Source organism: Protopterus annectens, chromosome 16.part0 (genome assembly GCF_019279795.1).
Source record: "Protopterus annectens isolate FY-2018-M chromosome 16.part0, PAN1.0, whole genome shotgun sequence".
In the NCBI taxonomy this organism is placed as follows: domain Eukaryota; kingdom Metazoa; phylum Chordata; order Ceratodontiformes; family Protopteridae; genus Protopterus; species Protopterus annectens.
In genome coordinates, this window is record NC_056750.1 from 880,508,042 (window position 1) to 880,523,462 (window position 15,421).

Consider the following 15,421-nt stretch of genomic DNA (forward strand, 5'->3'; position numbering starts at 1 on the left):
TCAACTTCACTGAACTGGTGCACAATGAATTTGAAGAGACAAGCTGCCAAGAATAACTAAATTGTTACTTCAGTTAAAAATATAAAGGATAAATGAATATTATGTTTGTCAATAGATTTAAGCCCAGATTTCTTCTTTTTTTTTATGAAGCTTTTTCCTTTCTCATAAAATCAGCTTTAGACTACATATAGAGCATTTGCAATGTGAGCACGTCATCTGCCATGCATGGGGCCAGAAATTTCCTAGAAAAGTTTCCTCACGACAGTTGATGTGGCAGCCTTTCTTATTTATTTATTTTTTTTAAAGTATTCTTTACTTTATTAATATTAGCATCTGACATGTTAAAATAACACAATAAAACAGTTTTAACTTATTTGTGCAAAAAACAGAATAAAATCAGGAATTTTTACACAAAGTAAAAAGTGCAGAAGTAAGTAGTGCAATAAAGCTAGAGAATTAACAATCATTTCCAGCTGAAACCCAGCGGGCAATACTGGGGGAGTACAAACATTATATAACTCAGTCATCACAAGACATCTGTCCATCTTATTTAATTGCTTCATCTGTTTCGGGGTCACTGGGCTCAAGTCCATCCTTAGAAGTAGTGGTAAGGCAGGATATTCACAAAAGTGGGATACCAGTCAATTGCTGGACATATGAACGTGTGTGTGTGTGTGTGTGTGTGTGTGTGTGTGTGTGTGTGTATATGTATATGTATATGTGTATATATATATATATATATATATATATATATATATATATATATATATATGTATATGTATGGATCTAGGACATTTAGTCGATTGGGCAAACGACCGAAACCCAAACTTCCGGGCATACTTACGCAAAAGTGCTTTTCACCGTAGAAGCACTTTCGCGTAAGTATGCCTGTTGCCGAGGCTGTACTATGGTGCGGGTAAGGGAAATTTCCCTTTTCCCAACTGTAGTGCGGTCTAAGAGGGAAAGTATTAAAGTGGGGGTGGGGGGGGGCACAGCCCCCCTGATAAAATGTAAATGTAGTGTTTTATTTTTTTTTTTTTGTAACACGCTTTAACTAAAGCACTTTTTTGATAAAAGCACTTTCGTTAATGTGTGTTCTGTTATTATGGATTTGGACATTTGCTCACTCAAGCAAACATCCTAGATCTATATATATATATATATATATATATATATATATATATATATATATATATATATATATATATATATATATATATATATGAGTTTTGCATTTCCAGTACAATTGCCTACATATCATTGTGATATTATCCCTGCATCACGTTATTGTAGTGCTATCCAAACTAAGGCTACGTCTCTTACCAATTCAGTGGATATATCTATTTATGGAAAAGGTTAGAAACTAATTTGGTATATTTTGGAATTCTATATTACATCTAGATCTCCAGAGAAACTGTGTGGTAGGAAAACAACTAACATTGATGGTTAAATGTGTTTTAAGATAGGTATGTTGCCTTCCTGTTATGGTAACATTCTTTTAAAATGCTTGCAGACCTGCCTCAGTAATAAGTTGATTGAGTTGGAGGCAACTATTTCATGTGACCAGTTTGATATATAACTGAAACTTGGTTTTGTAAGAACAAAAAAAACTTAATTTCTAGTTTTATTGAACACCGGGGTTTATAGGCCAGTAAAGAAGGATGGAGGAGCATCTATTTATGTTTCAACAATATTTTTATCTCTGGCTTCTTCTTCTGGGGTAAATATTGATTTTTTTATCATTAAAAATAACTGACAGAGGATATTATATGGGTACAGCTCTTTTGTTTATCATTCTGCTACAGTTAGCAAAGAGGATGATACCTCACTATGTAAGCTGTTTTGCTGCTGGGTTTGATCTAGTTGCAGGGGACCTTAATGTACCAAATATAGACTGATGTGTCCCTACATCTGCTTGTAAAGTGGTTAACAGTTTAATAATAGTGTGACAAACGGCTATTCACTCATAGTCACAGATGGCACTAGCAAAGGTAATAACCTGGGTGTGGTGTGGCTAAAGAGTGCACTGATTAGTCAATCTTGTTACACTGATTTCTCTCTCTTTAATTTGTACAAGACTTTTGAGTTTCTAATAACCATAACAAGAATGGACCCCATTCCTAAGTCAAAGTATGACTATAGTTCATGAAATTAGTACCCAGAACTGATCCTTCTGCAGTTCATACGGAGTTACATGTATCGGTAACATATGTAAGTACAATTGGAAATTCTTTTTTGTAAGATCCGTTGCTCCTACTACTATTGGCACTGTATTGAGTGTCCTTCTTCCACATTACCCTCACTTCTGCCTACAAATCCTGGTATTTTATGACTTTGTGTGTCTCTGTACGTAAAACACTGTAATCAGTGGGTGTAGCACAGCCTAAGTTTCAAAAAAGATATAATTTAGCTAATAATGAGTTTGATTGTTTGTTACAGAGCCAAAGTAATCCTGATATGGTTATCAAGCAAATGGAGAAGGGTGGAGCTATTGATATATTAGATAAAACTAAGTGCTGGGTATATATTAGAAACAAGAAAGCCAAATTGCTCGAATACATATTCATCAACACATAAAGGTCGATGTACGAAAAGAGCGAACAATGCAAATGGCAAAAGGGAGGACGCCAAATGTGATACTGGAAGCAACAGCGCCATACAGGTAAGGTAAACCTAAGTCAAAAACCTAAAAACCTAAAGTAAAACACTTTTCTAAATGTTTTTGCAAGGGGCAAGCCCCCCTGCACCCCCCCTGCTTAAATATACCAACTGCGAGACTGCACTACAGTGGGGAAAATAATTCATTTCCTCTTCCCCACGATCACCCTGCTGGCCAAGGAAATACGTTCGGCGTTCTCCCTTTCGCCATTTGCGTTGTTCACTCTTTTCATACATCGACCTTTAAGTGTCCATGTAAACATATTTGTGAAATTTGGCTTTCGCATATATGTTTGAATGTTTAAGTGATGAGGCTACTTTCAGGACAATTAATACTACTGTTTTAAAAAGCATTCTATTTAATGTCAATTCTTTGGTTTATGAGTTGCAGCTATCTAATGATATTTCTGTAGATATGTATAATTTCCTGATTGTTACAAGTCCAATAACTCCTGTGCTTTATGGGCTACCAAAAATCCATAAAAATCTGCAGTGCCTGCCAATGAGAATAGTTGTCTCTAGGCAGGGATGGATAACTGAACTGATTTCCTTGTGTCAAGAGAAAGTATTAAGTCCTTTTTTGTGTAAACTACATAGCTACATTAAAGATACTGGTGATTTTTTTTAGATAAAGTATATCGATGGTTTAAATGTTTTTCTAAGAACCAATTCATTTTTGCTCTGTTAGATATCAATTCACTTTTCAAAGTGATTCCTAATAGTTGTGGAGTAGATGTTGTTAGAGAGTTCTTATTATCTATTCAAAAATACATATGTAGACAAATAGACGTTTTGTTGTGTACCCGAAATTGTATTAACTAGCAATGTGTTTCTGTTCAAACAGTAGCTATATCATCAGATCTCTGCCATGGCAATGGGTACACCCATTGCCAATACATACGCCAACATAGCTTTAAACCAATGGGAGAATTTAAAAATATATCATCCAATTAGTGAATTTGATGGCAAAATTGCTTTCTATAAGTGTTTTGTCGATAGATTTCTCATTTTGACAGGTGTTGAAAATAGCTTATGTGACTTTGTTTCTCGTCTAGATGCTACCACTCAGATATTTAAAGTTTAAGCTAAACTATTCTTCTGAAACAACTAATTTTTTGGATATAAATTTAATTAAGCAAGGAGACCAGATAACAACAAGCATTTTTAGAAAGGAGGTGCAGGCCGATAGATTCTTATACAGTGAGTGAATATACTCTCCAGATATTTTTAAGGACGTTATTCACAAGCAGTTTTTGAGAGTGAGCAAACTTGATATGGATTCTTGTGTCTGTAATGAACAGATTTTAGACATGTCAAAAGAATTTAAAAAAAAAAAGACACTATAGTGAAGAGATGCTAAAGGAATCATTGGATTCTGCCGTGTTTTATAAAAGATGGCTATTGAAATCAACATAAAAAGAATTCATCTGAGAATAATCACGTTGGGTATATAATGCAATTTAATACCAAAACCCATGGAGTTAAATCATCAAGAACACTCGGAAAATTCTAAAAGCTTTATTTGACTTAGAATGGTTTATTGGAAATATCTCCTTTTTTTCTTATAAAAATAGCATTTATTTATTTATTTAGGTGTTTAACATTTGTTGACTGGGAAAGTCCAACTAGGACAGAGCCTATTTTCAGCAAAAGCATAGGGAGAAATGCTTCAGACACATGCCTTTAGAATATGGGAGAAAACTCGAGTACCCAGAGGAAACCTGTGCGAATGCAGGGAGAACATGGAAACTCCACACAGAAGGCACCGCAGCCAAGAATCGAACCGGAGAGCCTCTTGTTATGAGGCAACAACATTAGCTGCTGCGCCACTGAGCCACCCAACTTAAGAAAACACGGGGAGGACATAGAGATTCTGCACAGAAGATACATCAGCTGAGGATTGAACCAGATAACTTTTTGCTGATAGGCGACAACGCTAACTGCTGCACCAATTTACCGCCTATAAATTGAAATTATTTCTACTATAAAAGTTTGAAACAACATTTATGGTATAAAGAGGTTAACACTTCTAAACAGATGATTAAAATAAACTTTTCCATGTTTTAATTGTGTAAACTGTAAATATGTTGTACAGGATACAGAATTTATTTACTCGAATATTAATAGGAAATATTCCTTTGATTGTTTTTCTACTTGCTATACCAATAAAACAGTTTATTTAGCAATGTGTTCTGTGTGTCCTGCTTTCTGTGTCATCAAGTGCAGCAGAAAGCTGAAAGAGTGTATGACAGAACATTAGTCAGATATTAAACGTAATATGTCTACAAATTCTTTTGCGAAGCATTGTTTTGATAATGGTTTACATTATATGTTTAAATTCAGAGTCATTCAGAAGCTGTTCCTGAACGTAAGGGAGGGACTTGAATAATAGTTGGAAATTGTTGAATATGAATGGGTATTGAGGCATGAAGCTGACAGACTACCTGGAATTAATGCGGCTATCAGTAGTAAGCCGATTTTAAAATATAAACAGATGAAACTTTAGTTAGTTTTTTAATGTTTATTACTTTTACAATCCCCAATGCAACAGTCTTGCCTCATTATTCTGCATTTCAGTGTAGAGGCCTTCTACTATTGATGTATCCCACCGAGCAACAAGATGTGTGACTGTTTCAAAGTCTGTTTTACAAAATCTGCATTATCTTTTTCTCCAACATGTTCAATGGGCTTTGTGTACATAGTCCACTATCCTGGGCTGCCAATATTAACATTTTGTCTTTTGGTTTAAATTCGTCTCTCCTTACCCATTCCTGCATTAAATTCTGATTGACGTGAAGCAGTTCCTGGAGATTTCTATACTTGCAACTATATTTATGCATTTTCCACATTTCTTGCCTTCTCATCTGATCCTTCACATTCAGTTCTTTCTTTTGTTTTTTGACACATTCAGTTGCTGCCTGATTTTTATCTACTTTTGGTTTGATTTCCATTGCCACTTAATATCTATATGCTTCTGCTAAACTGAGCAGAGAAGTCATCGTATACTTGTTCTCCTCATGTTTTAAAACTTTCCCTATGTTTGGGTCTTGTGAGATCAGCAATTATGTATGCAGTCCTATGACTGCTAATCTACACTTGTAATCAAGTTTGAGAAGACCCACACCTCCTTCAGAATGGGGAATATATAATCGTGGTATACACATTTGGGAAGATCTGATGATGCGGCCGCGGTGGTGCAGCAGTTAGTGTTGCCGCCTCACAGCAAGAGGTTCTCTGGTTCGATCCTTGGCTGGGGTGCCTTCTGTGTGGAGTCTGCATATCCTTCCTGTGGTCGAGTGGGTTTCCTGTGGCTGCTCTGGTTTCCTCCCACATCCTAAAGAGATGATGTAGGTGGATTGGACACTCTAAATTGGCCATAGGAGTGAGTGCGTGTGTGTGTGTGTGTGTGTGTGTGTGTGTGTGTGTGTGTGTGTGTGTGTGCCTTCTGTGGAAGGATGGGCACCAGGCTGGCAACTCGACACTGTAAAAAACTTCATTGCCAATCATGAGCAGACAGGTGATCAGCTGTGGTGACCCCTAACTGGGAAAAGCCTAAAGAAATAGAAGAAGAATTATCTACATCTCTGTCACCCATGAGTAACGTATTAATCAGAAATTGTTGTATATCTGATTTTACTGCAATCAATGTAACTATTTGTTCTTGGGCGAGGAAATTCTATTTTGTGGTTTGTCTATACAGCACAGTTGGATTTTATTCTATGATTATATTAATTTGTTTTGTTCCTGTTTGCACAGTATCAAATGCTTGAAAAGAAAAGTCCTCTGGCAGAATAGTAGTCTTTCTAGAGTTAAGAATCGTAAGAAAAAGATATGGAAACATTATATGGCCCTTCCAAATCAATTTAATAAGAAATGTCATATTTTTTTCTCAAATAAAATTTCTTACAATTAGTATAAGTATGTGCTATTTTATGAGATTAACTTGGAAAACAATTTGGAAGATAATTACAAAGTGCAGCATTCAGTATTCTTGGCTACACACCTGTCATCAATTAAAGAGACTCTGATTAACCTCAAATAAAGTTCAGCTGTCCTAGTAGGATTTTCCTGACATTTACTCAGTTGCCTGCTACAGCAAAAGCCGTGGTTCACAGAGACCTTACAAAGCATCAAAGGGATCTCATTGTTGAAAGGTATCAGTCAGGAGAAGGGCACACAAAATTTCCACAGCATTGGATATACCATGGAACACAGTAAAGATAGTTCTCAAAAAGTGGAGAAAATGTGGGACAACAGTGACGTTGCAAAGAACTGGATGTCCCTCCAAAACTGATGAAAAGACCAGACAAAAACTGGTCATGGAGGATGCCTAGAGACATACAGCAACACCAAAGGCACTGCAGGAAATTCTGCCAAGTACTGGTTGTGTACTACATGTAAAAACAATCTCTCGTATTCTCCGTATGTCTGGACTATGGAGTACGGTTGCAAGACAGATGCCTTTTCTTACACAGAAAAACATCCAAGCCTGGCTAAAGTTTGCAAAACAAAACATCAAGTGTCCCAAAAGCATGAGGGAAAATGTGTTATGGTCTGATGATGCCAAGGTTGAACTTTTTGGCCAGAATTCCAAAAGGTATGTTTGGCGCAAAAACACTTTGCATCACCAAAAGAACACCATCCCCACAGTGAAGCATGGTGGTGGCAGTATCATGCTTTGGGGTTGCTTTTCTTCAGCTGGAACTGGGGCTTCAGTCAAGGTGGAGGGAATTATGCACAGTTACAAATACCAGTCACTTTTAGCCCAAACCTTCAGGTGTTTGCTAGAAAGATAAAGAGGAATTTCACCTTTCAGCACGACAATGACCCCAAACATACATCCAAATCAACAAAAGAATGGCTTCACCAGAAGAAAATTAAAGTTTTGGAGTGGCCCAGCCAGAGCCCAGACCAAAATCCAATAGAAAATCTGTGGGGTGACCTGAAGAGGGCTGTGCACAAGACATGCCCTCATGTTCTGACTATTTTGGAACACTTTTGCAAGAAAGAGTGGGCAAATATTGCCAAGTCAAGATGTGCCATGCTGATGGACTCCTACCCAAGAAGACTGAATGCTGTAATTAAATGAAAAGGTTCTTCAACAAAATATTAGTTTAAGCGTATGCACACTTATGCAACCAGCTTATTGTATGTTTTTTATTTTTTATATTTTTCTCCTAATAGATTTGTTTGTTTTTCAGTAAGATTGTACAGGTTATAGGTCACATTAAAGGTGGGAAAAGTTTTGAAATAATTTATTGTGTTCTCATTTTTTTATATCACAGAAACCTGGCATTTTAACAGGGGTGTGTACACATTTTATATGCACTGTATATATTTTAATAACTGTCTTTATTTCTGCAGTCACTATTTCTCATTTTAACAGGGGTGTGTACACATTTTATAGCCACTGTATATATTTTAATAACGGTCAATTTATGCGGTCACTATTTCTCATTTTAAAAGGGGTGTGTACACATTTTATATGCACTATATATATTTTAATAATGGTCTTTATTTCTGCGGTCACTATTTCTCATTTTAACATGGGTGTGTACACGTTTTATATGCACTGTATATATTTTAATAACTATCTTTTATTCTGCGTTCACTATTTCTCATTTTAACAGGGGGGGTGTGTACATGTTTTATATGCACTGTATATATTTTAATAACTGTCTATTTCTGCGGTCACTATTTCTCATTTTAACAGGGGTGTGTACACATTTTTTATGCACTGTATATATTTTAATAGCTGTCTTTATTTCTGTGGTCACTATTTCTCATTTTAATAGGGGTGTGTACATGTTTTATATCCACTGTGTATATTTTAATGTTGCTGTTTATCTTTCAGCTTTTTCCCGGTAAAGGGTCGCCACAGAGGAACTCCAGTCCGATAATGACTGGCAGTAGATTTTTACGAAATGCCGAGGTGCCAGCTCGATGCCCAACCTTCAACGAAGGCACACCCATTTACACACGCATGTCTTTTGAACGCTACCCAACCGCGGGGAGGACATGCAGACTCCACACAGAAGGCACTCCCAAGCCGAGAATCGAACGGAAGAACCTCTTGCTGTGAGGTAACAATGCTACCGCCATACCACCGCGGCATCTACTGTATATATTTTAATAATTGTCTTTATTTCTGCGGTCACTATTTCTCATTTTAACAGGTGTGTACATGTTTTATATGCACTGTTTTGTGTGTCTTTTCAGCTTTTCTTGGTTAGGGGTCTCCACAGCGGAACTCCGGTCTGCTAATGATTGGCATTAGATTTTTATGGTGCCGAGTTGCCGGCCCGACGCCCAACCTTCAGCGAAGGCACGCCTATATATTTTAATAACTGTCTTTATTTCTGCGGTCACTATTTCTCATTTTAACAGGGATGTGTACACGTTTTATATGCACTGTATATATTTTAATAACTGTCTTTATTTCTGCGGTCACTATTTCTCATTTTAACAGGGGTATGTACACATTTTATATGCACTGTATAAATTTTAATAACGGTCTTTATTTCTGCGGTCACTATTACTTTACCTTTCCTGCTCCCATTGCATGATTTGCTATTAATTGGTCAACATTTCCTTTCCATTCATCTTCACTATTTTTTCCAAGTCTATCTTTTCACCTAACCCTACAATACCTTCCTTCCCATAAATGTCTGCCAGTGTTTGTCTAAGATCTAATTTCTATTATATTTAGTTTTGTCTACATAAGTCTTGTATACACACTTTATCACAGTTTAGTTATTTTGACCAAAAAATATCCAAAATAAAAATCTGAGGGAATGTACCTTTATTAAGTGATAGAAATTTCAGGAATAAAATGGGTGACTTGGGAGTCTTCCTCTGCTAGAGGTGTATTATGTCTGTCCTGGTACTAAAATGCAGTTTAAAACACCCAAACCATGTTTCAAAAATTCCAAGGTATATTTCCTTTTTATTGTTACAGCTGAGATGGGATTGATAGCAGGATCTTAATATTTGTAAATCTTATATGTAAAAGCCAGAAGTCAAGAAGACAAACTAAGACTATAAACTGAGACCTGAGTAATCAGTTGTACAGAGGGTAATGGTATAGGCACCCTTGTGTGACGTCTGTGCCCTCTGTTGAGCTTGGGGCTTTCCTGACTAAACTCCAAGATGTAAAAATGAAAATGCTGTGAGTAAGTGAGGTCTTAGTACAACGTTGTCTGACGAATCTGTTCAGCTTCAAATATAAATATGCTTGGATGTTAAGACTTTGTGTTAAATAAAACTGTTTGGGGAAGATGGTATAATGTCCAGATACGGATGACTGTGTCTTAATATATCGACAGTTCTTCGGTGTTGACAATCCTGCTGTCATTTTATGCATTCCAGCAATAGTTATAACCCTCTAAAATGAACACAGATAATGGGGCCATCACTTGCAACCGAAGAGTAAAACTCAAAACCCAGTCATAAAGTCTAGGAAGGATGATTTATTTTTTTAATGGAAACAGTGATGCTATAAATTATATACTTATGAAAACCAAATGGTATAGTGTTACCCACTACTGCATAGTATACTGTAAAAGAGTTGTATGATTTTAATTTCTGCACTTATGCATGCATATTGGTAAGTCAAAGGTAATACAGGTAAAAGTCCTTTGGTAGAATTATAAAATTGATAATGTATATAGCAAAAAGAAAGAAAAAAAAGTACTGTCTGGCATTTTAAAATTTATTATGCTATTAAAACCAATCTAAATGACATAATGTACAGAGACTACTTACTTATCAAAACTTTGAGACCTAATCCTAGCTGTGCCGGGGAAGAGGAATAAAAGCAAGAGAATGCCCTAGATGACCCATATTTGAACAGTGGCTTGGGAGACTGGAAGAGACCGGTAGGGGAGAAGAGTGAGTTGATAGTGCTGACTCACCTATTCCAAATGTGAGAAATGCCCAGTCGTTTGCTATGTTGCCAAGAGGTTTGGGGCAAATGATATGCTGTGTGATAAGCTGAGGTATGAGGAAAGTGCTGCAAAGTCCATGTGATCAATATGTAGCAGATGTGGCTGATTTCACAGTTGCTGCAGGGATGAGAGGGGAATGGAGGAATCCCACATGAGGAGTAAATGGCCTGTGTTTTAACACCTAATTCTTGCCACACAGGAAAATGAATACATTTATAAGGCTCCTGTCATGGCAAGGAGCAAGTGTGCTTCAAGACTCTCAGCCTGGCCGTACAATGCATGGTCCTGGCTGTCACCCAATAGAAGGAATAAATTAATTGATTGATTAATCTGATTGATTAATTGGGTGTTAGGAGGAGAACCTTAGATGATGGTATGTGAATTAAAAAGAAACTTCCAGATTTAAGAACTGACGTCACAGCTTTCAAAATACCAATCTGGTATTCTTCAATTATAGCAGAAAAATAAAAGTTAAAAATGATAAGTGTTATGTGTCATCTTCAGAATGCCAATCACCCACATGCGGGGCACAGTGAATGTGCATAGAGTAACTTTGTGCAAGCTCTGCAGTAAGTAAAGGCCTATGTCAGGGAGCTATAGAACACAAATGAAAATGCCCCTTATATGTGCTGCAATGTATTTCCCAGCCCTTAGTACAAAAATTGTATATGGTTTTGTTAAACTTTTTATTAATACATCCACATAATTCTGTTATGTCTCACTAATGTCATGTGAGGGATAACCTGGAGTGTGTCCATAGACTTTAATGGATGGGAACCAGGGCATGCAGTAAGGGGCAACTATTAAAGTCAATGGAGGCACTTGCACTCAACCCCTGTGTTGCCATTATTGAGGGTAAAGCTTAGTGAACCTTTTGATGATCTCTTGTTGGGGAGAACAACATTCAGACAAAAAATGCCAGCACCAAATACAGTGAAAAGCATCAAACAAGGCTAATAAATTAAATACACAAGTATTTTATTAAGGTATAATAAACATCCCAGACCAGTTTCAGCCAACAGTCTTTCCTCAGTGGGAATCAAAGTAGTAACAGCTTTGAAGTGACACACATATATATATAACATGAACCATCCAATAGGATTCTTCACAAAGTGATCTTCCCAACATTCAAATTGTTTCCTGTGTGAAGAATGAAGAGAGAGTGAAAAGTTATGCAATAAAACCACATTATTAATATATAATGTAACAAATAAAAAATAAAAATAAAACACATAATATTATAAATGGTCATTCAAACCAGGTGAAAACGAGGCACCCAGTTTAATGATCCAATACTTCTCTTTTTTAGTGAGGATTGAATGCCATCCTTACTTGTTGGATCTGTCGCCAAGAATTCTGTCAATAATAGTGAACTGGAATCTGACTGAGTTGTGGTGTAAACAATGTCTATTTAGAGCATTGGTCTCTCTCTTGGTTCGTATGTCACTATGATGCTCAGACATACGTAAACGAAGTGGTCGTGATGTTTGTCCAACATAAAATGAACCACATGTACATGTTGCAAGGTACACCACCCAATCACTATTACAATTGCAAAAAAATTTTACGTCAAAGATCCTGTCAGTGTTTTTACTGGTGAACTGTTTTGATGTGAAAATGAATGGACATGATGAACAATGACCACAACTGTAGGTACCCCATAGTTTGTCACCTGTTATAGTTAGTTGGTGGTGTATAGCTCCAGCCGAGCTTACCCTTTTAAAATGTGAAAAAAATGACCCAAGTCTCCTGCCTCTTCTATATCCATACTTACATACATCACCAATCAGAGGTGCAAGTTCATCATTTGCAGTAAGAGTATTCCAATGTTTGGACATAATATTCCTGATTTAAGGTGATGTTTCATCCAAATGTTGTGATGAACCGAATAGATTCATCCTGTTCAGTCTGAATTTTGTCACGATATGTAAGAAGTGAGGTTCTAGTTGAGTTAGAAGCAACTTGTCGGGTACCCTGGATGTCCGGCTCCTTGTAACCCCTAGCTCTAAACCTGTTAACCAGATCCTGTTGGGATTTTTCATAGTCATTTTCTGTGGAGCAAATTCTGCGAATCCTGAGGAATTGAGATTTAGGTATGTTTCGGATAATGTGGTTGGGGTGCATACTTGTTGCATGTAGCAAGTTATTGTGGGGCCATAGTCATCATGGACACGGATTATTATCTGGGGGAGGGAAATGGACAACTGTCCAACCCTTACCATTATATGAAGATGCCTATTGACCCCACTCCGAACTTCAAGAGGGAAATTGATGATTTTTTTGGATCTGGCCGTCTCAGAGGGTATCGTATCTGATACGGTGAAGACACATTCATGGTCCAAGATCCACAGAAACAAACATTATATCTTTTACCCAAAATACATAAATGCCTTAATAAACCTCCTGGAAGACTGATTGTATCTGGTATGGGTTCTTTGACTGAACCACTATCTGAGTTCCTTACACTATATCTCAAACCACTACTTGGCCTTATTCGCGCCAGAATACAGAATACCACACAATTTTTACACATAATTTCTGACAGCCAACTGGAACTTGACTGGCTACTCTGCACCCTGGATGTCAAGGCTCTATACACCAATATACCACACTGGGCTGGATTGGAAGCCCTCCATTTTTGGTTAGACAAAGCCCAACTATATCCCGTAGGCTTTAACACACTTTTGGTCTGCATGGCTGAGCATGTTCTCAGTAAAAATGTTTTTCATTTTCAGGGACACTGTTACTGACAGCTCAAAGGCACAGCGATGGGAACATCTTTTGCTCCCATATATGCAGACTTGTGTATGGGTTACATTGAGGAGCGTCTCATTTATGACTCCACACACAACCTATATCTTGAGGAACTTGACATTTGGCGTAGATATTTGGACGATTGTTGGTTGGTTTGGCGTTCAGATGAGGAATATTTGGCGGAATTTGTACTGTATCTCAACCAGAACAAATGGGGTATTGAATTTCCTTTAACTTGTGACAGGTCTGAGATCAATTTTTTGGATGTTACTATAACTCGGAATCCAGATGACACTTTACAAAGTAAAACATTTCGCAAATATCCCCAGTACAATAACTTACTACATGTAGCAATTATGCACCCCAACCACATTATCCCAGCAGGATCTGGTTAACAGGTTTAGAGCTAGGGGTTACAAGGAGCCGGACATCCAGGATGCCCAACAAGTTGCTTCCAACTCAACTAGAACCTCACTTCTTACATATCGTGACAAAACTCAGACTGAACAGGATGAATCTATTCGGTTCATCACAACATTTGGACGAAACATCAGCTTAATCAGGAATGTTAGGTACAAACATTGGAATATTCTTACTGCTAATGATGAACTTACACCTCTGATTGGTGATGTATGTAAGTATGGATATAGAAGAGGCAGGAGACCTGGGTCATTTTTTTCACATTTTAAAAGGGTAAGCTCGGCTGGAGCTATACACCACCAACTAACTATGACAGGTGACAAACTATGGGGTACTTACAATTGTGGTCATTGTTCATCATGTCCATTCATTTTCACATCAAAACAGTTCACCAGTAAAAACACTGACAGGATCTTTGACGTAAAATGTTTTGGCAATTTTAATAGTGATTGGGTGGTGTACCTTGCAACATGTACATGTGGTTCATTTTATGTTGGACAAACATCACGACCACTTCATTTACATATGTCTGAGCATCATAGTGACATACGAACCAAGAGAGAGACCAATGCTCTATATAGACATTGTTTACACTACAACTCAGCCAGATTCCAGTTCACTGTTATTGACAGAATTCTTGGTGACAGATTCAACAAGCAAGGATGGCATTCAGTCCTCACTAAAAAAGAGAAGTATTGGATCATTAAACTGGGTGCCTTGTTTTCACCTGGTTTGAATGACCATTTATAATATTATGTGTTTTATTTTTATTTTTTATTTGTTACATTATATATTAATAATGTGGTTTTATTGTATAACTTTTCACTCTCTCTTCATTCTTCACACAGGAAACAATTTGAATGTTGGGAAGATCACTTTGGGAAGAATCCTATTGGATGGATCATGTTTTATATATATATATATATATATATATATATATATATATATATATATATATATATGTGTGTGTGTGTGTCACTTCAAAGCTGTTACTACTTTAACTCCCACTGAGGAAAGCCTGTTGGCTGAAACCGGTCTGGGATATTTATTATACCTTAATAAAATACTTATGTATTTAATTTATTAGCCTCATTTGATGCTTTTCACTGTATTTGGTGCTGGCATTTTTTGTCTACTTGTATCAGTTCCTGCCTTGCACCTGGTCCTACTTGCAGAGAGTTTTTTTCTGGAGAACAACATTTCACAAAGCGTGTAATTATATATTTGGGGCAGAAAAACAGACATGGATATCAAGAAAATGTAAGATGAATCTGGAGGAACCACGTGCGCTGGTGCTCAAGGTAACTCATAATTTGTAAAGGAACACTTTATGGTTAAAGGGACTAGACAACATGCCCTGTTTTTCCTATTCAAGATTAAGGAAAACCCAAGTATCTTTTATCAGTCATAGTAAACAAAATATTATTATGTGGACACAGCCATGATTTATAGTAATAAACACGACTGGTGCCAGGTTGCAAAGTGAAAGGGCTATCCAATCAGACCCATTCCAGTATTAGATCCATCAGTTTCAAAAGTTTTCCGTGAGAAATTAGGGTCCCTTATGAGAAGGCAGTTAATAGGGGTCAATTATTTCTAAGGATGCAAATGAAAAGTATAAAATTGGCTCTGGATAACTAGAT

At 36.9% G+C, this 15,421-nt stretch overlaps 1 protein-coding gene across 1 annotated transcript in view; it reads left to right on the forward strand.

Annotated features, from left to right (window-relative positions):
* The window catches only part of LOC122790679, an 800,254-nt gene that overhangs the window by 305,258 nt on the left and 479,575 nt on the right, over window positions 1-15,421 (forward strand). The window contains exon 6 of the mRNA XM_044058202.1: window positions 8,513-8,522. Coding sequence (XP_043914137.1) covers window positions 8,513-8,522 — 10 coding nt within the window. The remainder of the gene's footprint in view (window positions 1-8,512; window positions 8,523-15,421) is intronic.